The sequence below is a fragment of the Mytilus galloprovincialis genome, chromosome 5 (genome assembly GCF_965363235.1).
Source record: "Mytilus galloprovincialis chromosome 5, xbMytGall1.hap1.1, whole genome shotgun sequence".
In the NCBI taxonomy this organism is placed as follows: Eukaryota; Metazoa; Mollusca; class Bivalvia; order Mytilida; family Mytilidae; genus Mytilus; species Mytilus galloprovincialis.
In genome coordinates this window covers 21,973,389-21,998,978 of record NC_134842.1, presented here as the reverse complement: position 1 = coordinate 21,998,978, position 25,590 = coordinate 21,973,389, and the positions used below count along the sequence as shown (strand labels likewise).

General features: G+C 31.4%; 1 protein-coding gene across 1 annotated transcript; it reads left to right on the top strand.

The window, feature by feature from the left end:
• The first annotated feature begins 4,624 nt into the window (after positions 1 to 4,624).
• LOC143075383 (microfibril-associated glycoprotein 4-like) lies at positions 4,625 to 24,911 on the top strand. The gene is made up of 5 exons (XM_076250771.1): positions 4,625 to 5,272; positions 7,324 to 7,472; positions 8,921 to 9,017; positions 10,474 to 10,638; positions 24,587 to 24,911. Exons 1-5 carry the CDS (start codon positions 4,720 to 4,722, stop codon positions 24,844 to 24,846), a joined length of 1,224 nt encoding a protein of 407 aa, XP_076106886.1. The 5' UTR covers positions 4,625 to 4,719; the 3' UTR covers positions 24,847 to 24,911.
• The last annotated feature ends 679 nt before the right edge of the window (positions 24,912 to 25,590 follow it).

Here is a 25,590-nt window from a genome sequence, read left to right as displayed (position 1 = left end):
GTCCTCAAAAGCTTGACATATATTCCTCATAACAAAAGAAGGATACTCAATGTACATGTACTAACGTTGGTTCAATCGGAACATGATTAAGAAAAATGAACCAGTCCATTCTCCATTTGAGATAAAAAAAAAAAAAAAAAAAAAAAAAAATCACAGCAAAGCTACATATTCTAGAACAAGTTCAATGTGGATATTATTAATTTTTCCTGCCAATAGGCGCTATACAAAACAATTCTTACAAATAGAATACTAATTAACGTAAACATGTAATATACACGTTCACACATTGTTCTGATCCCCGCACATATATCTACATTCACAGATGATGCGTACTTGTTTATGTCATACCAATGTTGGAGATCAAGTTTAAGAAAGTGATAGAGAATTTTAAGTGTTATGTATGAAGCCTATACGACAATTATTCAATAAACAAATGATAAACACGTTGTTTAAGTTTTGATGAATATACACATTACAATAAGTACCCCTTTATGTCAGAACCTCACAAATAAACTGAGCGTAGACATCCAAGGTCTGCCGATAGATGACGGTCAGGACATGTTCTGTACACATCTAGATCTTTTTTCCATATTCTTTATATTTTTGCTCCATCATTCTCTATTCTTTATATTTTATGTCAATTTTATTCTTTATTTGTTTTTGTCCTTTATTTTGCACTTTTTTTACTATTCTTTGTTCTGTAAACCCCACTTAGACCCTTATACATGTAGATTCACATGATAAATATACGCATTGGTTCAATAAAATAACGATAGAAAATTATACAAAACACGACGTGATAATTCAAGGAATATAAAACAAATAACTCAGTTGAACTTGTTAGAAATCAATTTACTAATTGAATGATTGTACGTGTTTGCAAAATCATATCTGGCCTTTTTTTTTAAGAAGAATAAAACTGAAGTTTCCTGTAAGAACGACCAACCATCGTCCAAAAGTGAAATACCAAATGAATAATACATAAATCGGTACGAGCAAGGTTCTATCTCACAACCCCTGTGTTAGTGATCAATGAAGATAAACTACGGCTGATGAAAAATCAACGAGAAATAGTTTAATATTTCATCGTTTAATTTCTTTGCTTAAATCCAATCTTTCGAAAAATGCAGAATTACTAGAAAGAAAATTAGCTAAAAACATGAGTGGACACATTGCTCATAATATACCGAAAAAGAATTCTCAAATGAATCTAAAATCAAATTTTTCTGAAGGAGTTGTAACCTTAGATTCCTTGTAATTTTTAAATGTACAGACGTAGAATTTCAGAAAAGTTTGTTATAAATTTTTTCAACTGAAACATTCAAATGTGTTGACATTGTGTGTTATCGTGTTACAATTGAATTAAGGTAATCGATGTTGAATCAACACATGTTTTGTTCGGTTATTCGCCTTTGTCCTATTTCAAAAGAGGGACGAAAGATACCAAAGGGACAGTCAAACTCATGAATCTTAAATAAACTGACAACGCCATGGCTTAAAATGAAAAAGACAAACAATAGTACACATGACATAACATAGAACACTAAAGAATAAACAACACCAACCCCACCAAAAAATAGGGGTGATCTCAGATGCTCCGGAAGGGTAAGCAGATCCTGCTCCACATGTGGCACCCGTCGTCTTGCTTATATGATAACCGGTTAAATCCGGTAAATAGTCGGTAGCTCACATTCATGAAAGGGAAGGGGATTGTAGTTACGACGTAAGGAACATATCCAATATCATTTGTGAAACGGTTATTCCATAACGGTCAACCAACTCGTGATGGCGTCCGTAAAATTTACGAAGGGGTAGTTTTAACTTCACCATTTGGAACTCTTGGTTTAATAGCTTCCTTGTGAGCAGCAACCCTATATCAAGAAAATCATGATAGGAAATGCAAAATGCATTCATATATCTTCTCCTTTAAATTTTCGCAGTCCAGTAGTCAGCACTTCTATGTTGACTTGAGTTATCATTGATTTGTTCATTATTATGAATTAACTGTTAACAAAACTTTGAATTTTTTAAAAACTAACTAAAGGCTTTTATTCCTCAGGAATAGATTACCTTACCTGTTTTGGCAAAATTTTTATGAGTTTTTGAAAAACTAAGGCTTTTATTTCTCAGGAATAGATTACCTTACCTGTTTTTGGTAAAGTTTTATGAATTTTTGGTCCTCAATGGTCTTAAACATCAGGCTTTATTTGGCCTTTGTCACAGCTTTTATTCGAGTGTCACTGATGATTCTTGTGTAGTCAAAACGCGCGTCTGGCGTCAATATAAAATTTCAGTCCTGGTATCAATTTTTTGAAATTTTTGAAATTTTTACCGGAGCAATCTTAATACATTACTATAACATTAAGCCCGTAATATTAATTTCAATTTATTTACTATAACATAAAGCCCGTATTATTAATTTCAATTTATTTTTGTATAACTCATTATAATTGAGTCTGTGGAACCCTTCTCAGGAACAACACTACTGGCAATTAATTTGTAATTGAATGCAGTGCATTACAGCGTACTAGCATGAAATTTATGATAATTGTTGAGGAATCCATTTGTTGAAGAACGCATAAATTGGTATACACAAATCGTACAACTGGTCAGTTACAAGAAAGAAGGTATACATTTGTTTTATGGGACATGTGTGGTTTACACCAATAATGTCCATGCAATTCTGGAATTATGCTGATGTACAGATGTTGAGTGTAGTTCTTTGTCTGTGTGGTATCCATTTCTAGAAACAGTACGTAATACATCAATGTGAATTACCCGGGGGTCATTTTGACATCACAATTACACCGATTAAAACCTGGATCTTTGGAATAATCGTACAACATCGGGAGTCTAATGTTCAGTGGTTGTCTTTGTTGTTGTTTGCTATAGTTGATTTTCAGTTATTGTTTTAAGCATAAAATTTTCTTATTAATTGTTTCATTTTTGGCATGCCGGGGTAATATGACACTTTTCACACTGTATTGGTTTTACTTGTTTAAGACCGTATGGTATAGTTGTTTCCATTTTCGTCATTTGATTTCAGATAGCTATTTTTCAAATTGGCCGTGATATCACATCTATAAATGTTCAGAAATCACAGTATAAGACTGGAAGGAATAAAGGCAACAGTGGTATTCCGCTGTTCGAAATTCATAAATCGATTGAGAAAAAAACAAATCAGGGTTACAATGTACAAACTAAACCTGAGGGAAACACATCAAATAAAAGAGGAGACGTACGACAGAAAAACAACATTAAAATGTAACACGCACAGACACGAACTATAATATAACGATTGCCATGTTCATGACTTGGTACAGGACATTTTAAGAAAAAAACGGTGGGTTGAACCTGGTTTTTAGGAAACGTCAATTATGAATTTTGTCAACTTTATGAAATCTAAGCTATAGAAATATGTGTAATATACATAAACCTTTATTAAAGTCAATTATGATATTTGACAAATATAACAAATAACTAAAAAGAAATATTATTGTGTTTTCAACATATCTAGAGTACATTTTTCGTGACAATACCTTTTCTCCCTTTCTTTCTTTTTTTTTTATATAAATGCACTCGTTTTAAAAATTTCAAAATTTCTTGGCAATTTTGTCATTATTTTTTGGAAACATCACAATATAAACACAGATATAGATTACATCATCAGACAAGGTAAAATGAACAGGAGTTTATAAGTGATAGAATTGAAATACAAATGAAAAAATTAGAAATAATAAGAAAATCTTTATGCTAATGATGCAATCAAAACAAATTTGAAAATATAGAAGATACTGTGCAATCTAAGTAGTTTTTAAGTGATGAGCTTAATGCGATAAAGAGAGAACAAGAAGTGAATTTGAAATGAATAGAGACACATTAATAAATTGATAAATTCTCATTTTGATAAAATGGGCAACAAATTTGACAAAAAATCGGTCACTGACTCACACATTTTTTGAAAAGAAAAAATTCCACTCTGTCAGAGAACATTTAAGCAAATTGCTCAATTATTTCCAAATAAATGTTTGTTACTCAATTCTTTTTTGGAACATGACTCTTCATAACTTTAACGGTACACATTTTGCATTTAGACAATACATCTATTTAAGTTGATGATCTTGACTAATATATTTAAAAATCCATATTGTGTTAATATTAAGATATGTATGTGCTTTTAAAAAAAGAGATTAAAGTAAAGCCAAATTATGCTAACTGAAATTTCTATGTCTTTGTGTTGAAGGATGGCAAGAACTGATGACATATACATATAACCTCAGATGACATATAGGCTGTGACATAATTTCTTTTGATTATTTTTGTCGTTAGGTTGCTTCCTCGTTTACGTATACCTTTCATCCTTTTTATTCATCATCAAGCATTTTGTCGTAAAAGGAATACAAATATTATTAAATTATAAATATTATTGAAGGTAAAAGAAAGATACTTTACTAAAACCTTTAATAAATACTTTATTCTTCCGACACAAGTAAGAAAAAAACATAAAGTACAAGCATATCACAAGCACCTATCGCTGGAAAAGTAAACATTATATTACAAAAAAGACAGCTGGTTGTAGTTATCTATGAAAAAAAACAAAGTACTTGACATACTTACAAAACGTGAGATTTTAGAATAAACATAATTATAAGAAGTAGATATTTCAATGCTAGGATAACTCACATGTGACACTTGTAACTTCACGGAGGAGAAGTAACAATGTTTAAAATTTGGATACATGGATTCTTATTGTTTGTGCTAGCATCAACGACTACATCAAACTCTAGTGAGGACGTAGAGGTTCGGTTACTTGACAATCAAAATGCTCCTTTAGTGGCCACTCTTGACATGTCAAAAGCAGACGAACGTATTAAGAAATTTGTTAGTCATGCAATTGAAGCAAAAATTAAAAGCATAGAAGAAACAGTAAAATCTAAGAAACTTGTAAGTGATGCACTGGAAGTTAGAATGAGAAATATAGAGGAGACTGTGAAATCTAAGCAGTTTGTGAGTGATGCAATTGAAGTAAGAATGAAAAATATAGAAGACACGGTTAAATCTAAGCAGTTTCTTAATGATGATATTGAAGCAAAAATGAAAAATATAGAGGATACTGTGCAATCTATGCAATTTATAAGTGACTCACTCGATACAAAAATAAAAGATCTGGAAGTTAATTTGAAATCACAAATTGCTAATTTTGAAAGGAACTTGACAGATCAGTTAACTGATAACATTAATGAAACGGTCTGCAAGAAAGCAGAAGAAAACGGTAAGACATGTACATCCATTTTCAAGATGTTTCTCTTTACGCATTTTATCGATATATGTTGTGTCGATTAAAGGTCACAATTTATTCACATACACCAATCACTCACAAGTATACCCGTACCAATCCTCGGACACAATTATATTTTTAGTTATAAGTGATATTCCCACAGTTCGTCCAATGCAAAATCAAAGAAATTATTATAAAACAAATAAATATTTCATCAAATAAATATAATATGATGTGAATGATCATAATTACAATAATTTTAATCTGTAAACATTATATGAGGTGCATCATGTCAGTATATGATTAAAATTTTGAGAAATTTATAATTAATTCTAATTATAGGATTAATTCTAATTATAGGATTAGGGGAGAATATTGGATACAAAATTTAAAGTCGCCTATGCAAGTTTTTTTCTCTCGATATGTTCGGTTAAAGAAAACAAATAGGTGCAGAACGCACAGAAAACAAATCATTTGGAAATGCAAAATTTCTTTAATTATCATGACAGTTCCATAAATTCTATGCGGTGTAAATGTTGGTATGTATGTGTGTATGACCGACAATTGCCCATCTATATTTAATTCATAATGATAATTTCAAAATGAAGAAAGTAAATTAATATAAGAATAGAAAAACTACCGTGCAGAATTGTCACATGTTATTTCTGCATCTTTGGATATTAATTAACTGAACCCTAAACATGTCTCATAAATTGCCTATCAAACTGTACATTAAGCATTCAGATGATTGATGGTTTTAGCTTGCTAAATTTACATTGAAAAAATATTCATGCATTTTTTTAATTGATAACAAATTATCACTTTAATATAATATAGATAGATAGTGTTACTATGGATAGGAAAGCAATATGGACAGCCAATGGAAAATTCATGTAAATTGGAAACATTGATTAGAACAAAGAATATGCATGACAAACTTTGTGTTTGCAAATACATGTATATGTAAATTTTTAACTACTTAAACATGTTTGTCTAATTTTCACTTTCAATGTCTTATCCTTTTTTATAATCAACGTATAAACATAAATCAGTTACATTGAGGTATTTTCAAGATTATTTTCAATATTAGGCTTTCCAAGCCGGATCGTAACGTTACATCGAAAAGAAACACACAAATTATATATGTATGAAAATAAAAATAGAAAGCAAAACCAACAAATTAAAGTAAATTAGGGATTTTGCAGTTGGAATATTAATGGAATGTTTTTAATCACATTGGAAGATGAAGAAAAATGTGACTGAATCATGAAAAGAAATTTCGAGGTTAATACAAACAGTTTGTTTTAAGAAACCATAAATTTAAAGTTATAAAAATATATTCTGATTGCAATGAAATAATAACGATCTACTACTTTTAGACATATTAAAGGCACAAAGAAATTGCATAATGAAATAGAAACATGTCGTAATACAAAAGTAATCATATTTACTATGTACACTCTGGTTTATGAAACTGTAATGTGTAATGAGTTGTGTTGTAATGAACAGCTTTAATTTTTCAACTTAACGTCAGCTGATAACATAAGATAAAAATAGGTTTGTCCTCTAAACATAAGTATAGGGTTGTTACGAAATGTATTATCATGACTTGGTTAATTTTACTGCCTACGATAAAGAAGCATGTGTGCATAATACAAATGTAAAAATTATTTATTATGTTTTTAAACTTCATATAAATAGTTGTGTCCTCTAAAACATATAAGTATAGGTTTGATAATAAATGTGTTATAAATAGACTTGGTTAATGATAATTTCTTGAATTACATTCAGATTAATTACCAAAATTTCTAGATATTGTAAGTGTCTTTGATATTCCGAACTCTGATACCCGAGATTGTTCTTGTTAAACATTTCTGAAGGGTACGATCGTTTCGCGACAATATTGACCGTAATGACAATTTTAACACTTAACATTTGTATATACACATTTTTTTTATCAATATGAACTGTGATGCATGTAGATAGTTGATATTTTTCGAAAATGGAAAAAACAACTTTAATGAAATTATTGCTTTTATTCCCAGAAAAAACAGAAAAGCATAATCAACGCCCAATTGATTGCAAAGATGTCAAATTGCATAAAGGAAACGGAGTTTATAAGATATATCCTGATCCTTTAGAACCAGGATTTGATGTCTATTGTGACTTTGAAACTGACAATGGCGGATGGACGGTAATTAATTTTATTGAGAGTTCATTCAATTTAATACCAAATATATATTAAGTTAAATGATGATGATACCTTGGTGTTATACATTCAGTGTCAATGAGAATATATGAGTTTGATATAATTGAATAATATGAAAGATGACCCCGGTTTGAGTCATTGGTCATGCAGTTTTTATACCTATTCATAGTTCAATTTAGCCTTGATTCAAGGCATGTCGTAGTTAAACATGGCATTTGCATATGTTGAATCTAAGATAAAAAGCGAGAATTGATTTGTGATAAAATACTTAATAAGAATATGACGGCTTCAAAGTCGATTTCGTCACCCCTAGCGCAAAGTCTACTTTTCAAATCCGTTACTGACCTATCATTAACAATGCACTTACATTAGTTGTTTTCCTTAACTTAGGATGAAATAAATTTGCATTGACTATGTAGAGCTAACGAGAAAAAGCAAATTTGTCAGTGCGTAATGTTTGTTATCTTCGATTTGTTTTTTTAAATTACATTCGGAAACGTTTAATATCGGTATTTTTTTTTTATATCATATATGATTAAAATGCCTATATATAATGTGCAACTTATCATGCTTTGCATGGACAGCGGTCAATTTTGTCTGCTTTAAACCTGTCTGACAATTGTCCTGATAGTTAAAAACTCTGCTCTAGTCGGACTTTCTTATGAATGCAGATATGTCATTGTATTGTAAAATTCCGCTGAGTGCCTTCAAAAGGGCTTAAATGCATTGGAATCATATTGTGATACCTGGTGCTCAAATGTTATCTTAAAAAAAAAATAAAGTTTTAATTTTTGATAAAAGTGGACGTCACATAAAAGAACCATTCTATTTTAAGAATGAATGAATTTAAACTGTTTTCAAATATAAATACCTTGGAGTTATATTCTAGTCAAGTGGCATGTTCAATTATGCAAAAGAGATATATTGCATAAATCTTTAAAAGCTTCAAATGAACTTAATAGATATTTGTCTGGCTCATCTGCTAGTACTAAAACAAATTTACTTCTGTTAAACCATGCCTATAATTCTATCATTTTGTATGGCTCAGAGATATGGTGAATATTCAAAACTGACTTGCATCTTGCAAAAACAGATGCTACAAATAAACTTGAAAAAATATACCAGAATAATGTTGCTTATAACATTTGTATAAAATGAACTTAAAGTTATGTAATCATATTAAAGTACACATGTTGCTGTACAATCAGGGTTATGAAGATTATCTATATATCTATGATAACCTATTCGCAAAGATTGCATCATTTTTACTCATAATTTTTGAAAGAAGCCTGTATATGTATCCAGAATATGCTGGAAGATAGCACTATGACATGGTATTCCTGTATTGAATTCATACTAAAAAAAACTTGAATCGAAAGACACAAATTGTATTGATTATTCAATTGATAGATTAAAACAATTTATTATTTCAGGTGTTTCAGAGAAGATTAAACGGACAGACAGATTTTTACAGAGGATGGGAAGCTTATAAAATTGGATTTGGAGATTTAGAGGCGGAGTTTTGGTTAGGTAGATATGTTTAAAATTTGTAAATACTAAGTATGACTTACTATAATTGGTTTTCAAAATAAAGAAAGCAGTCTCACGTAGAAACGAATGGATTGATATAAAATAATTAATCTGTTCAGTTACGATCAATGCTTTATGGACGTAAAAAAAAGAGATATTAGAACATTTAGCTTATTTGACTAAATCAAGTAAAAAAGAATTCGTTTAAAAATTTATTATGCTAGTATTCCCTTTTCATTTATATCAATGATTAGTTTAGTACATATTTATAAATATTTGTTAATTTATGAGTAAATATTTACAAGCATATTAATGCCAACAATTTTTGATACAGATAATTCATATGAATAATCAATAATATGTTATAAAGCATTTATTGACATGGTTAATGTAATAAAACATCGTTCGATTACTATTGTACATCTTCGCTAGCCAAGGGTTACGATACAATTCTCTCCTCTTTACACTTTGCTGATAAAGAGAGAACTTCGGAGACACAAGATAATGATTTGCATTGGTTGCAGTCGTATCTAGCTGCATACAATCAAAGAGCACATACAACATAAACACGTGTTAATGTAGAAAATGTAGGTAAAAAATTGACATGTGCTGATTGTGCAACAAGTCTTTACACCACAAAACATACAACGATATTTAGTGACAATTTAAATGTTCTTAATCAACTAATAGAAGTTCCTTTGTATGATTCTTGCACCAATGTTAAAATGTCACCGTATATTTTCGTTTCGGAATTGACGTGACTTTAATCAACCGATAGATGACGCAACATTGTTATCACAAATGTTGGCTTAATTTGCCAAAGATGGAGAGGGGATGGATCGTAAGCCTTGGCTATCGTAGATGACGATTGCAATAATGATCAATTTCAATATTAACAAATGCGAGTCGAACATTCAAAAGTTATCCGAGTTTGTGTTCTTTTTCTGCATCTTGTTTAACAAACAGATAAAAAGACAAATTACCAAGTTCTTTACTGGTTTTAGACTACGAAATAATAACTGAAGACAAATATGGCCGGAGAGAAATTTGATCCATCACTGTTTCTTAATGTTAGTGAAAACAAGTATTTTAATCAGCGAGTTTCAGATAATCGAAATGGGTAATAAGCTTATGTTAAAGTTCCGTAAAACAGAACGTTGTTGACGTCTTAAATGTTTCCATCAAAGACTCAACTTAAATTATGACAACGCTGACGCAGACAACAGCATGTAGGATAGCTAGTTCTTTAATGCTTTCGTCGTGGGTAAGACAATAACGCACTATTGAATATCTGATAACGCAATATCCAAAGCATTTATTTAACTAACAATCTGATTCAAATAACATGCAAACAAATGCTTATCTCTATACTAAAATAAGGCAAGTAATTTACTTCATGTAATACATTAAATATGTTTCGAGAAAATTTATTAATCTTATCTGGAAATCTTATTAGGTAACCAACGGATACATACATTGACTGCAGCTGGAAAAAGCGAATTAAGAGTAGATATGTCACACTTTGATGGTAACAGGGCTTACGCAAAATATTCAACGTTCGCTGTTGGTGATGCGGTGACTAACTATAAACTAACTGTTGCTGGCTACAGTGGGAATGCTGGTGAGTTATAATCTATATAAACAGAAAAAAAAATGGCTAAAAAAGAAAAAAACAGACAAATAATAGACCACATTACACACCATACAAAACTAACTATAAATCTTGATATGGAAATATACAAAAAGGAAACCACAAAGATAACTTATGGCAGAGAATTCATTTACGGTTTAAAGTTTCTGATTCAAGAGTATTATGCATTGTGTTTGACATTTCTTTGCGTATCAAGTGCATTAACTTATGTAAAATATACTATGCAGGCGTAAAATAACATTTTAGAAAGTGGTCAATCCCATCAAGATTACTACTGGAGTTTCGTAAATTATTACTCGCTGAAATAGAAATTAATCTTAAATTTTTATTGCAGCGATTAGTGATCTATTACTAATATTAGACTTTTTACTTTATGAACATAATAAATGATTTCATACTACCAATCTGGCCTCACCATGAGCATGTTAAATAAGAAACATTCAGACAAATAATGCCTTTTTGGTAACTAAGTTCAGGTTTGGCCAGTGATTTTTAATAATAAATCAGGACATTGCTGTAAGTGCGAATGTCCTGTTTATTCAAATACTGAGATGTTCTAGGGTAGAACAGCTTGAGTGGACAAATGTTTATTAGATTTTAAACATAAATTCACAGGGAAGGTTCTCCAGAAAAATGGAATGATTTCATATTTGGTCTGTTGCTTGATGTTTATAATTTTATTTTGTTGCGTGTAATGAATTGTACATACGTGCCATACAGCAACGTTCTGTTTGTCGATAGTTTGAAATTATACAATAGATATAGAAAGATGTGGTATGAGTGCCAATGAGATAACTCTCTATCCAAGTCACAATTATAAAAGTAAACTATTATCGGTCAAGGTACGGTCTGCTTTTACACAGAAACTTTCTGTTAAACTTTTCCTGGCTTCCATGGATAGGAATAGGTTTATATTTGGACTGATTCTTGAGTTGTTAGTAATATTACCATCTGCCGTTCATCAATTTCTTGTTTGATGATATGTTGATATTTTACACTTCTCATTGTAGACGGAATTGTTTTCTTGACATCTATGGATATAGTTGATTTTATGTTTGTTCTGACGATTGATGATTTAAGTTTTCAAGGTTGTATCGTATAAATGTTTACAACCGCCCCGAATCTACTTCCTATGTGTCGATAGTTAGATTTTTCAATTACAAACACGTTTTGCATGATCTCAATATTGACGACTTCAAGTCTATACCTCCCGATTGCACTTGTGCTAGTTCCCAATTCACATATAATCTGGCTTGGCACGTTATTATCGTTGACCTCGATATTGTAAATAACACTTCTCTGCGAAATGTGTTATCGAAAGGTCCGAAATATCGTGAGCCTAAATCCATCAATTGGAAATACAACCTTAAAATTTTGATGGATTCAGTCGAGGATTATGCCAGGCAATGGGCTAAGCGCGAGAGGGAAGACGTAAACACTCTTTCCGAATGGATCAAGGCGGTGAGGTCGTTGATACAAATCAGAATTAAGAAACTGAATGGGTCTATCAATGCCCATGCTACGTCAGTCTTTAAAGACCAAAATGTTGCAAAACACTTATCTTACCTCCATGACAAATATGTTGTTGTCCCCGCAGATAAAGCCCCAAACAACATCGTTTTTGTGTGTAAAACTCATTACATTAACTGCTTGATAAACGAATTAGGTATTGACAATTCACTTGGAAACTCAACATATACCCTCACGACACTTACCAAAGAGGAAATACTGGATAGTTATAGGTCTGTTCTATGTTCCTTTGGAATTTCAACCAATGTTGAAGAACTGGATCTTCCATCACTGTATTGGATACCTAAACTACATAAGTGTCCTTACAAACAACGGTATATTGCTGGGTCTTCCAAGTGCTCCACGAAACCTATTTCAAAATTATTAACATCTATTTTATCAGCAATCAAAGACGGGCTTCAAAGTAATTGTGAAACTGCTTATTCTAGAGGTGGCGTGAATCAGATGTGGATACTTAAAAATTCCAAAGATCTTTTAGAGTACATACAATCTAACTCACTTTTATCTTGCAATAGTATTAAAACATTTGACTTTTCTACACTTTACAACTTTACACAAGTATTCCACATTCAAAACTAAAAAGACAAATTGAAAGAGTTGGTATTGCTTTGATTCATAAAAAAAAGAATGGCCAACGTAGATACAAGTATCTTGTCTTAGGGAGGGATACATCCTACTTTGTAAAGGATCACCCTGATTCAAACAAAAAATTCTTTAAAACTGACATTATCAAGATGCTTGATTTTTTTATTCATTCATTCATATCTTTATTTCCTCTTTATAGAGATTACATGCATTAAATTATCATGAACAATAAATTAATACATTAATAACAGAAAATAGAATAATAAAGTTATGAACAATGCGTAGTATTTACATATAAATGAAAATGTTAATATATATTGCAAGCCTTACTGTAAAAGAGTTTATGTTGCGAGCTGTTGATATTACATGTGCTAACACTATACTATATAGTTCAATTGCTGATTGTATTCGGATGCAGATTTTATTACATGGACGTAGCAATGTCGCTTAAATGAATCTAAGTCGGAGTCACTGAGCGCAGTTGAAGGGTCTTTTCCTAGACAAATTATGAATAACGATTCATCACTACATTCACTGAGTTCAACATAGAGATCGAGAGAAAAGTTTTCTATTATCAAGTCTAGCCCAAGTACTGTACATATTTGATGTGCACGTACAGCCAAAGAATGCATGTACAAAAACGTCAGTGAATAGACGGTCGCAAATTTCACAAGATTTGGAATCGTGGTTTGGAGCGGTATATATAAGTTTTCCGATAAACAGTGCAGTGCGAATTTCGAAGTTGTTCGTCGGGAATTTCCATACATGAGCTACAGATATGGATTAATGTATATATTTGAACCTCTTGAAGTCATTGTCCGAATTAATGCGAATTAGCCAGTCATTATCATGTTTTGATTCAACTTCATTCACAACAATACGTTTCCATTGAAGCTTTTCAGGAAAGTTGCAATCACTAATGTAGGTAATAAGAAATTCATTCAGTTTGTATTTACTTAGAATGTCCAATATGTCATGAATGAATCCAAGAAGTTAGCAATATCCTTATACTCTACTTTCCGCTATATAGATGACGTTCTTTCACTAAATAATTCAAAATTTGGTGACTATGTTGAACGCATCAATCCCATCGAACTAGAGAAAAAGGATACAACAGATACAGTTGAGTCGTCCTCATATCTGGACTTAAATCTAGAAATTGACAATGAGGGTTGGTTTAAAACAAAACTTTACGACAAAAGAGATGATTTCAGCTTTCCAATTGAGAACTTGCCATTTCTAAGTAGCAACATTCCAGCATACTTGCATAAGGGGAATATATCTCCCAATTGATACGATATTCCCGTGCTTGTATTTCCTATCATGATTTTCTTGATAGAGGGTTGTTGCTCACAAGGAAGCTATTAAACTAAGAGTTTTAAATGGTGAAGTTGAAATCATCCCTTCGTAAATTTTACGGACGCCATCACGAGTTGATTGACCGTTATGGAATAACCGTTTCACAAATGATATCGGATATGTTCCTTACGTCGTTACAACAATACCATTTCCTTTCATGAATGTGACGTACCGAAGTAGACTATTTACCGGATTTGTTATAACATAAGCAACACGACGGGTTCAACATGTGGAGCAGGATCTGCTTACCCTTCCGGGCCACCTGAGATCACCCCTAGTTTTTGGTGGGGTTCGTGTTGCTTATTCTTTAGTTCACTCTGTTGTGTCATGTGTTCTATTGTTTGTCCGTTTGTCTTTTTCATTTTTAGACAGGCGTTGTCAGTTTATTTTCGATTTATGAGTTTGACTGTCCCTCTGGTATCTTTCGTCCCTCTTTTAGAAATTCTATAACTCTGGTAATTTGTCAAAGTATTCTTGGTTTAAATGAAAGAGAATAATTTTTATTGGGACTGCAGCTGGATAACTTACTTCCTCAATTTTTTTTTTGCAGTAACGCAGAGCAATATCTTGTATTGGTTTTGTTCAGTATGTTAAGGTATACTTGGAAAAGCATTAACGACAGTTTTATTAATTATTTAAACTAATGTCGGTTGATGAAATTTTATTGGAATCTCGTAAGAAGGTTGATAATATGTTACTACTATCATTTGCCTGCAACAATGCACGTTTAGACCAGGTATCGATCTTGTTTCACTATGTTGAGGTACATTTGGAAAAGTTATAATGACGGAGTACTTTGTTACTGATGCAGACAAGTGCAAGTTGCTACTTTCATATTTATCGGATTTTGTATTAAGGTTTTCAGTTGTTAACCTCCAGCTGCTATTTTGTTTTGCTGTAGTATGATTAATATTACGTGTATCGCTACAAAGCATCAGGAACTTGCAAGTCCTGTGAATTTGATCTTACTAATTTTATTGATTCCAATTGTTTCTTTAAACTGTAAATTTTAATCTGAAAGGGCCAGAAAGGACGATTTCTTACAACAATTTTACTATCTAAAGGCATGTGGTTGATAACCAGCTGCAGTCCACATGAAACTTTTAAAACTGTTTTACCCTTTTTGTTAAAAATAAACCGCGAAAGCACTTATCTTGGATTGATTTGGACTTATTCCAAAGTATATCTCTGACTCAAACAAACATTCAGTTTTAACTCTGCGATAAAATGTGTTAAAATGATATATAAACCTTCAATTTATTGATTAAATGTTTACAATGCAACACAACATTTAAAAATCAATCCTTTAAGAAAGCTCAATCTCATATATAGAAAATCTCACCAATCCTAAAAATACAAAACATGCCCAAAACGTTGCTTGAAAATTCATTGAACGCAAGTTGATTAAACCAAACAATAAGTTTATTGAAGTAAACTCAAATCAATGATTTGTTGTAAATCAGAATTTTACTCTATAAATACTGAGTCGTGGAAATTTACTACCTTAAGTCAAGTATGACGTTCTGACAAATTACTTTCCATGAAGAACGTGATATTCTATTCAGTGAAATATTTTAGAAACAAGTGCAATTAGGTTAATAATAATAGGGATATCTTAAGTTTCATATACCATTCTAGCACGCCTATTGCAAAAGTTCATTTTAATAATATCATGAGATAAGCTTTTTTTTTTTAACTTAGGCGATATCATATCTGTCTTTTTGCTTGAAATCGGAAGTCAAGCATGTATGGTGTTTCATAATAAAATTCAAACACAAGACTGAGTAGTCATTAGGCCAAAATTAATCATTTTTTGGAATTTGAAAACTCAACTTAAGATTATTTGTGTTAAAATTAAGCGATCGTGAATATTGAAAACAAACGATTTACTGTTTCCATTGACAGTTCTCATCATTGTAATCAACTGTCACACTTTTAATCAACAATTATTAAAAGTCCATTTCCTCAGACTTTTTACTTTGGTTGCGTTTCCATATGGTTTTCTGGTTCAGAGCCTGTTAGTATGTATACTTATTGACTGAGTATGACTTGAATTGTAAGTTTAGTGTCTTCGAGGTGCAACTATTGTTCTAATGCGTACTTTTTCACGAATATCCATCCAGTAAGTGTTTATTATATCGAAAAAGACAACAGAGAATATGGCGGTGATTAATCAACTATCTAGCTACATATTGAATTAAAAAGCAGAAACCCTACCATAATGTTTACCAAAATAAATATTTTGAAATGCTAAGGCTACGTTTTGCACTGACGTCAATCCTAGATAAAATAGATAAAACGCGACGTCGTTACTCCCGCGGTAATTTCAAAATCCTCAAATTTCGTAGCTGCATTGAAATTTTCCGTGAAAAACAATGACGCTTGTGGTCAAATAGTTTCATCGAAGTCCAATAATTCAACGCTTGCAATTTGAAAAAAAAATGGTAAAAATATTGTGTACTTATTTTATATAGAAAATGTTAAGTGAGGCATACTAATTATATTTGTTATATTAATACCACTGGCAGTTAAGCAGCCATCAAGTAATATTTTTTATTCAAACTATTTGTGACTACCGACTTGCATATTCTGTACCTTGACATCAAATTCTACTATTTTTTAACTCGCAAAATGGAGAGAAAATACTATGATTTTACTTTTCGTAACTCTTTAATAAGTTCAACGCCGTTGTGTGCATATTTCAGGAGAACTTAATTCGTTAAAAATATCTTTTAAGATTGAGTTGAAGAATATGTAAAAGATTAAAAATGACACTTTATAAATGTTTTGCACCCGAAATGCTTTTTCTTTGGATAATAGATGAATCAATTTTTCGTTTTTTTCTGAGCAATTTCTTTTTTCAGTAATAACTAAACCCAACAGATTAGCTATGTACAACCCAGTTAATAACGTAATCATCACTAATACATTTGATCTAGTGATGCTTGCATTTTAGCTGGTCTAAATGGCTCATGTTTTATATTCATTTCACGTATGGCTTGTTGCTTAAGTTTCATTAAATGTATCTTATAATTGAGTTCCATCTTTTTTCATATGTGAAGAATCGGTATTTTATTCAGCACAAACGTGATCATTGACTTGCAATATTCTGGGTTTTTGAGCATTCTTGTGAAGAACATCGCCAAATGATGACAGCGTTTTTTTCATCATGTATATTTAATATTGAAAATAAACCATTTTCCAAAAAGAAATTAATTTGAATCTGAGTGAAAATCTAGAGACAACTTCCCTTAAACTATAATACTATGATACTGGTAATTATTGTCAATTTCAAAAGAATTTGGGATTAAGGACGTCTTCATCTAGTTGTAATTGGTCTCATTAAACATTCGATTACCTCATGCGATGGTATTCTTACATGTATGAAAAAATATTAGATTATGACCACAAATAATAAAAGGGATATCACAATTGATTTCGAGGGTACCAAGTCAAAATTCCTTGTAAATTTTGCTTAAAATAGGTATCCCTATTTAAAATCAAATATTTCATAATATTACATGTCGTGGAGCATTCTCCGGTTTTCATTTGATACTACAATTACGTGTTTCAAATAATATTTCATGTATCGGTTTCTATTTATACGTATACTGACGGTCAATATTTTAAATCTGTGACGTCACACATAACGATTCTGGCAGAGTACGAAAATAAAAAAAAAGACTGATTTGTGTAATTTTTTTTTGCTAAAAATAGAAAAAAAACAATGTTGTGTTTTTGTTTACAATTAAAACAAGTTAATCTTATTTTTTAAAAGTTCAATAGCATGCTAAAAATCTTGCAAAATCAAATTTAAAACTACACAAAAAAAAACACACATTGATTTTCATTTTTCTACTACATCATTTACATATGTAATATATGAATAAATGACTTTAATTAGTCAATACTTCGTTCTCGGTCATTTTAATCTTTACAGGTCTATATATAACTTATTGACCTCGTCCAAATAAAGGCAACAGTAGTATACCGCTGTTCAAAACTCATAAATCCATGGACAAAACACTAAATCGGGGTAACAAACTGAAACTGATGGAAACTCATTAAATATAAGAGGAGAACAACGAAACAACATTAAAATGTAACACACACAGAAACGAACTAAGCAAAGTCCATAATTTATTAATATATAACAACATAACCTTACCTAACAAAATGTGTTAACATATAACAAAAAGGAACATCTGAATAAATGTTGAAGTAATTAGTTTTTGGGTAGTTACTAAAGTCTCTAAAATAGAGTTGTGTACGACAATAGTACTGTCCGAAATAATAGCCAGAAAAAACCCACAAGAACACGGTACAGTAAAAGGGCTATGCGACCGACAGAGTTGCATTCATTCATTTTTTTAATCATTCAAATATTACTGATTCAGTTCTTTAAAAAAAAAAGTGAACATTTGAATAGAAAACATTTCACTTTTATAAATTGTGACTTGTACGGAGATTTGTCTCATTGACACTAATACCCCATCTTATTATATCTACATAAAATTGGCTAAACTCTTTTTTAATTGGTCTAAAAGTCATCACATCAATAGATGTTCCTTGTAAAAAGTAGACGTTGTTGATACATAGATTTCCGTCATATTGATGTAAAATTACAATCAGGTCATCGATTTAATTTTTACGGTTAAATTTATTCAAAGTTGTGTTGAAAGAAAAAAAAAACGTCGAAATAAGTGTTACGTTCTCGCGTTGTAAGCCGAAATATAGCTGGTCTAAATACATTGTTTTGGTACGTTTTTACAGTACAGATGGATGCAGTCCTAACCTGTACAGCAAGTTAACTTGATAACCAGTCATTTGGACTGGTCAAAGTTAACCTGTGACCGGACTTAGGACTGCTCTGACCAGTCCTAGGACCAAAATCTAGTTAACTTGAAAAGCGGACTTGGTCCTAGGACTGTTTTTATATCTGCCAAAAAGTTAACTTCGAAACAGGTCCGCTATTGATATAAGTTAACTTCGAACCAGTCCTGCCGTAAAGTTAACATAAGTTAACTTCAAAACCAGTCCTGCCATAAAGTTAACATAAGTTAACTTCGAGACCAGTCCTGCCACAAAGTTAACATAAGTTAACTTTTGCTTTGACAAATCCGATCGAAACCAGACCTGTTCCCGAGTTAACTTTTGACTGGTCTGCTCAACACTAAGTTAACTTGTAACCAGGACCGCTCTACATCGATTTTTTAAAAATATTTTTTAAAATCTTTGTTTCGTAGTATAAACATCGAAAATAAAGTAAAACTAATACTTCCGTTATATAAACAAATACAAATATTTGAAAATAAAGTACGCATAAAACGTTGCTTGTAACACAAATTTATCTGTGATCTGCGATTTATAAATTAAAAAACGATCTTGGTTACAATGATAACGGGCACTGAATATATATTGCAATACCTATCAAATTCAACCATATTTGCACTTTATTTATATGTATATCTATGAAAGGACGTAATTTACAGGAAAGCATCATTTTAACACATGACTACATATTTTTGTTCGCATAAATTTAAGGTGCCAGCATGTCCTCCTTTTATTCAAATTATTAATGCGTAAAAAATTTAGGTACATTTTGATACCTCATGCTGACTTGTACAACAAAATTATTTGACCGCGTTGACCAAAACTGACCATGTGTGCACTTTTATTTATGAATCTATATACCTGCATAGTAAATCAGCCATATTTTTTCAAATTTTTGTTCGCATAAATTTAGGGTACCAGCATGTCCTCCTTTGATTAAAAATTTTGATACATAACAAAATTTCAGTAGTTTTGATACCTCATACTGACTTGTACAACAAAATTATTTGACTGCATCAACTAAAACTGACCATATGCAATATGTGCACTTTAATTTGTAAATCTATATACCAGCTGCATAGTAAATCAGCCATATTTGTTATTTCAGGATTCAATGTATATTACAATGGACAGCAATATTTTGCTTTACATTAACAACAATTTTTTGTTTGCATAAATTTAGGGTGCCAGCATATGTCCTCCTTTTATTCAAAATATTGATACGTAACAAAATTTCAGTAGTTTTGATACCTCTTGCTGAGTTGTGCAACAAAATTATTTGACCGTGTTGACCAAAACTGACCATGTGTGCACTTTTTTTTTTAAATCTATATACCCGCATAGTATATCAGCCATATTTTTTCAAATTTTTGTTCGCATAAATTTAGGGTGCCTTCATGTCCTCCTTTAATTCAAAATATTGATACGTAACAAACTTTCAGTAGTTTTGATACCTCATGCTGACCATACTGACTTGTACAACAAAATTATTTGACCGCATCAACTAAAACTGACCATATGTACACTTTAATTTGTAAAGTTATATACCTGTATAGTAAATCAGCCATATTTTTTGTGTTAGGATTCAATGTACAATACAATGGACAGCAATATTGCAATACAATAACAACAAATTTGTGTTCGCATACATTTAGGGTGCTAGAATGTCCTCCTTTTATTCAAAATATTGATACGTATCAAAATTACAGTGTTTTGATACCTCATGCTGACTTGTACAACAAAATATTTTGAGCGCTTCCACCAAAACTGACCATATGTGCACTTACATTTGTAAATCTATATACCATATATACAATGTATACCCGCATAGTAATTCAGCTATATTTTTTATGTCAGGATTCAATGTTTAATACAATGGACAGAAATATTCAATGTATAATACAATGGATTTCAATATTGCAATACAATAACAACAAATTTTTGTTTCGCATAAATTTAGGGTGCCAGCATGTCCTCCTTATATTCAAAATATTGATACGTAACAAAATTTCAATAGTTTTGATACCTCATGCTGACTTGTACAATGAAATAATTTGACTGCATTGACCAAGACCAAAACTGACCTTATGTGCACTCTAATTTGTAAATCTATATACCAGCATAGTAAATCAGCCATATTTTTTTATGTCAGGATTCAATGTATAATACAATGGACAGCTATATTGCAATACAATAACAACATGAACAACACATTTTTGTTCGCATAAATTTAGGGTGCCAGCATGTCCTCCTTTTATTCAAAATATTGATACGTATCCAAATTTCAGTAGTTTTGATAATTTAAAATGCAATTTTTTTTCTGCATACATCATGTACATTGAGAATGTCAGCGCTTCATCTCTGTATTCATAATATTGAACAGTCACTAGGGTGTGTAAAACGAAACTATTAGGCCGCATCATCCAAGTACATGTACCAACACTGACATGTCTGAATTCATTTGTGCTTTTTAATAAAAAATGTGTTTGAGGTTCTCTTCTGGTAATAGTATACTGTTAATCTGTTATGTCGGTTGATTGATTTTGTTTGTAGTTAAACGTCAAGTGATACATTGAGAATGTCAGCGTTTCATCTCTGTATTCATAATATTGAACAGTCACTAGGGTGTGTAAAACGAAACTATTAGGCCGCATCATCCAAGTACATGTACCAACACTGACATGTCTGAATTCATTTGTGCTTTTTAATGAAAAATGTATTTGAGGTTCTCTTCTTGTAATAGTATACTGTTAATCTGTTATGTCGGTTGATTGATTTTGTTTGTAGTTAAACGTCAAGTGACAACTATTTCATTCATGTGCACAAATCTCTCGACAAATCTGACGAATTTGACGAGATTGTTGGTAGTTTTACCACATCGTACATATCCGGACACTGTACAATTTTCGTTAGAATATTCTGCGGAAAAAGAATAGTAAATCCAATCCAAACAAGTAGAATAACAATGAAATATCCATGCATGTATAAATGCGCAAAGTAAAAATTATGAAGGGACAGGTAAAAAACGGGGAACGAAGTAACGTCGACAAAGATGTTGATATCCCATGATATACGAATGTTGTTCCGATGCGTTGGATAACCCTAATTTCTATCCGCCTTCTAATTAAAAAAATATGATAGCTCTATGTAATTGACTAATGTTTATAAGAATATATAAAATAAAAAAAAAAGAAAGAATTGTGTTGTTATGAATAATGTCTAGAAGAGTATAGCGAGTAAAGAAATTTGCTATCAGAGGCCTTCTTGGGAAGAACAATGCGAATTTTGTTTGTACATATTTTAATAAAGCTCAAGTCTGATATGAAAAGTCGCAAAAACGATAACATTTCATAAGCAGACATGTCCCCAGGTCTGGTCAATAGCAGACTTGTCCACAGGTCTGGTCAAAAGCAGACCTGTCCACAGGTCTGGTCAGGAGCAGACCTGTCCAGAGGTCTGGTCAGGAGCAGACCTGTCCACAGGTCTGGTCTGGGGCAGTCCTGTCCCCAGGACTGGTCAAAAGCAGACTTGTCCACAGGTCTGGTCTGGAACAGACCCGTCGATAGGTCTGCAGCAGTCATAAAAAAGCGGACCGTAGGTCTGGTCCACCGTAGACGAAGTTAACTTGCTGGTCTGCTTAAAAATTCTCAAGTTAACTTAAAAAGCAGTCAACAAGTTAACTCTAAGTTAACTTTTGTCAAGGTTAGGACCGCACCCATCTGTACCTACTATTTTATCACATTGGCTAATACACCAACAGTGAAGTGACAATATAATATCATTACAGCAGATTGTATGACGACGGACATGGAATTTTGGATTTGATTATTTTAAGAAAAAATGAAGAACGAATTACGCAGATTTATATGCTTTCGATAAACATGTTGAACATATTTTGAAACAAGTCAATCAGGAAGGAGAAATGTCAAGAAACAACTTTCGATCAGTTTATTTACTGGCATTATTTTATTATTGATTTTCTCGAGTTTTCTATAATACAAGCGAATTTTCTATTTAACTCATTCACTAGATATCTAACCGACCCGCTGTTACTCAAATTTTAAGATTTAAAAAGCAATAATTAAATGAGTCAACAATAAAGCAATGTATGATAGCCATTTTAAATCAATGTGTTTATATGATATGGGTAATATATGTGTATCACCTGAATTTCATTAGTTATTTCAGAAATTAAAATAATTGATTGAGATGGCAACCAAATAGATTTATACGTAAATCGATATCCTTTTGACTTATGTTTATTCTATAGTGTGTGATAACATTGTGTGAGGGAATTCGACGTTTGTTGTACCACTGTTCACTCCAGCGCAATTTATGACAATACCACTGTATTAATCAGAATTATTTTTTTTGCAGTGTTTTAAGAAATGATTTTACTTTGATGTCGCGTATTATTTGTGATACATTCAATGTTTTAAAAAGGCGAATTTTCTGTATAAAGTCAATGATTATGTTGACTTTTGAAGGCCAAACTTTTTACAGCCTTAAATACGCAAATAAAAGATCCAAAAACTATACCAATACAGAATGACATGTTTATGAAATTATAGCAAATCTATTGGATAACAAATTTTTATTCGTTGTTGCAAAATAATGAACTTAAAATATCTGACATTTTCTCCCTACCCAGTTTACCCCTATACATTTTTATGATGTGGACTGGTCATTGTTATTGAATCGTAGGCAATTTGATTGGATTAAGTTGTTATTAGTTTACCTACAAACTTGTTTATGCTTTTCATACATGACTATTGATTAATTAGAACGTGCATGAATGTGTACGGTAACTAAAATGACCTTCAAACTGGACACTGGACGAGTCAATATTATCTTTTATCAATGAAAGTTAAGGTATGAAAGGTAAGAATTGCCACTTCTTCTATTTTCACAAAATTTTCTGAATACACAGTTGAAAGATTATTTTTTAAAAGCCTATTGTGGAGATAAAAGAGAAAGTTTACAAATAAGACGTTTTGTTCCATTAAACAAGTCATTTTTTAAGAGAAATGCCCAAATATATTTTACGCACGACTACGGCAGGTAAAATTATTATTTATCATAACAAAAAAAAAGCATTTTTCAGTCTCATTGGAATATGTTAATTACAATTAATCACAAACTTAAGAAGTAAGTAAATAAAGTCAAAATATGTCCGATCTGCCTATTTCTGGACATCAAAAGTCAATACGATCGTTTTAAAGTCAATTTCGTCTACCTCACAAAATCTTGTTAGGCACTATAGTGGTAAATATGTTTGTCGGTCGCTAAATAAAGAAAAATATGTGTTAAAACATTAATATCACCTTATCTAATAACATATAAAAAAATCTTTATTCTCATATACCCGCCTTAAACGAAGGGGAACGCGATGGATTAAATAATTTATTAGTAATTAATGTCCATCGGTAAATAAATAATGTATGTTTGTTCACGACAGTCACATGGTACATATGTCATAAACTATATTTATTAATCTTATATTTAAAAGCCCATTATGTTTTGCGATTTCAAATTATTAATCTAGGAAAAGTTTGATCTGAAGTTGTTAAAATAATGTTTTTGTAACGTCTGGTTCTTATACATATAACAGGAGATAGCCTTGATTACAGTAATGGTCAAGCGTTTACTACCAAAGACAGGGACAATGATCCATGGACATCCAGCAATTTCAAAAATAATTGTGGAAAATATCACCAGGGCGCTTGGTGGTATCGACAATGTGCACTTTCCAACCTGAATGGGTTATATATTGAAGGAGGAAAAACAAGAAGGGAAGGAATGTTTTGGTTTCATTGGAAGAATAGCCGGTATTCAATGAAGTCTTCTTCAATGATGATTAGGAGACTGTAATATCATAAGCAAGTCAATTAATATTACAGCTACGTTTGTGTAAATTAAAAGATTATTGCATTGTATGATAATTTTTGTTCCTGCATTTCCTGTATGAATTTGTCTATTTTGATGATCTTTTTTCTAGTATGTAACTTGCTGTGAAAATTCCTAAACCTCGTGCTCATACTATATACATGTATCTTATAATATAACATATGGTGTAGCATTCTCCTGTTTTCAATGGATATAATGATCATCTGTTTTAAAGTTTATTTTATGTATCCGTATCCTTGTTTATTGACGATAAAATTCTATTTATATATATATATATTGATGGTCAATATACAAAATCTTGCTAAATTTAAATTTATGACGTCATTACCGTCACACATAATACACATACAAAACGCGCAGCAGCAGACGAAAAATAATTTGCAAGTATATCAGAATTTCATGTAAAATGCAGAAGCCAGTCAATAGGTGATATATGGACCTGTTAGATTATATTGACACTCAGATTTCGTCCTCGGTCAATATAATTTGAACAGGTCTGCATATAGCGTATTGACCTCGTCAAAAGTACATATATGATATATGTCTGTAAGTTACACACCAGTTTAAACTAAGCTTGCATATTATCTTACTCAGCTAGTAAATGTTAAAATAAATATTGTGTAACATATCTTTTCGGGTAAAGCTATTGCTCACATATTTTTGACCGTGGAGAATGGCTACTAAATTTGAACGTTTATAACATCAAAA

What these genes read in the sequence shown, in the direction of transcription:
- LOC143075383 (XM_076250771.1), top strand. Translation starts at nt 4,720, where the DNA reads ATGTTTAAAATTTGGATACATGGATTCTTATTGTTTGTGCTAGCATCA. An exon ending in CTGACAATGGCGGATGGACG is followed by an intron (nt 7,473 to 8,920) that starts GTAATTAATTTT and finishes TTATTATTTCAG; the next exon opens with GTGTTTCAGAGAAGATTAAA. An exon ending in AGAGGCGGAGTTTTGGTTAG is followed by an intron (nt 9,018 to 10,473) that starts GTAGATATGTTT and finishes AAATCTTATTAG; the next exon opens with GTAACCAACGGATACATACA.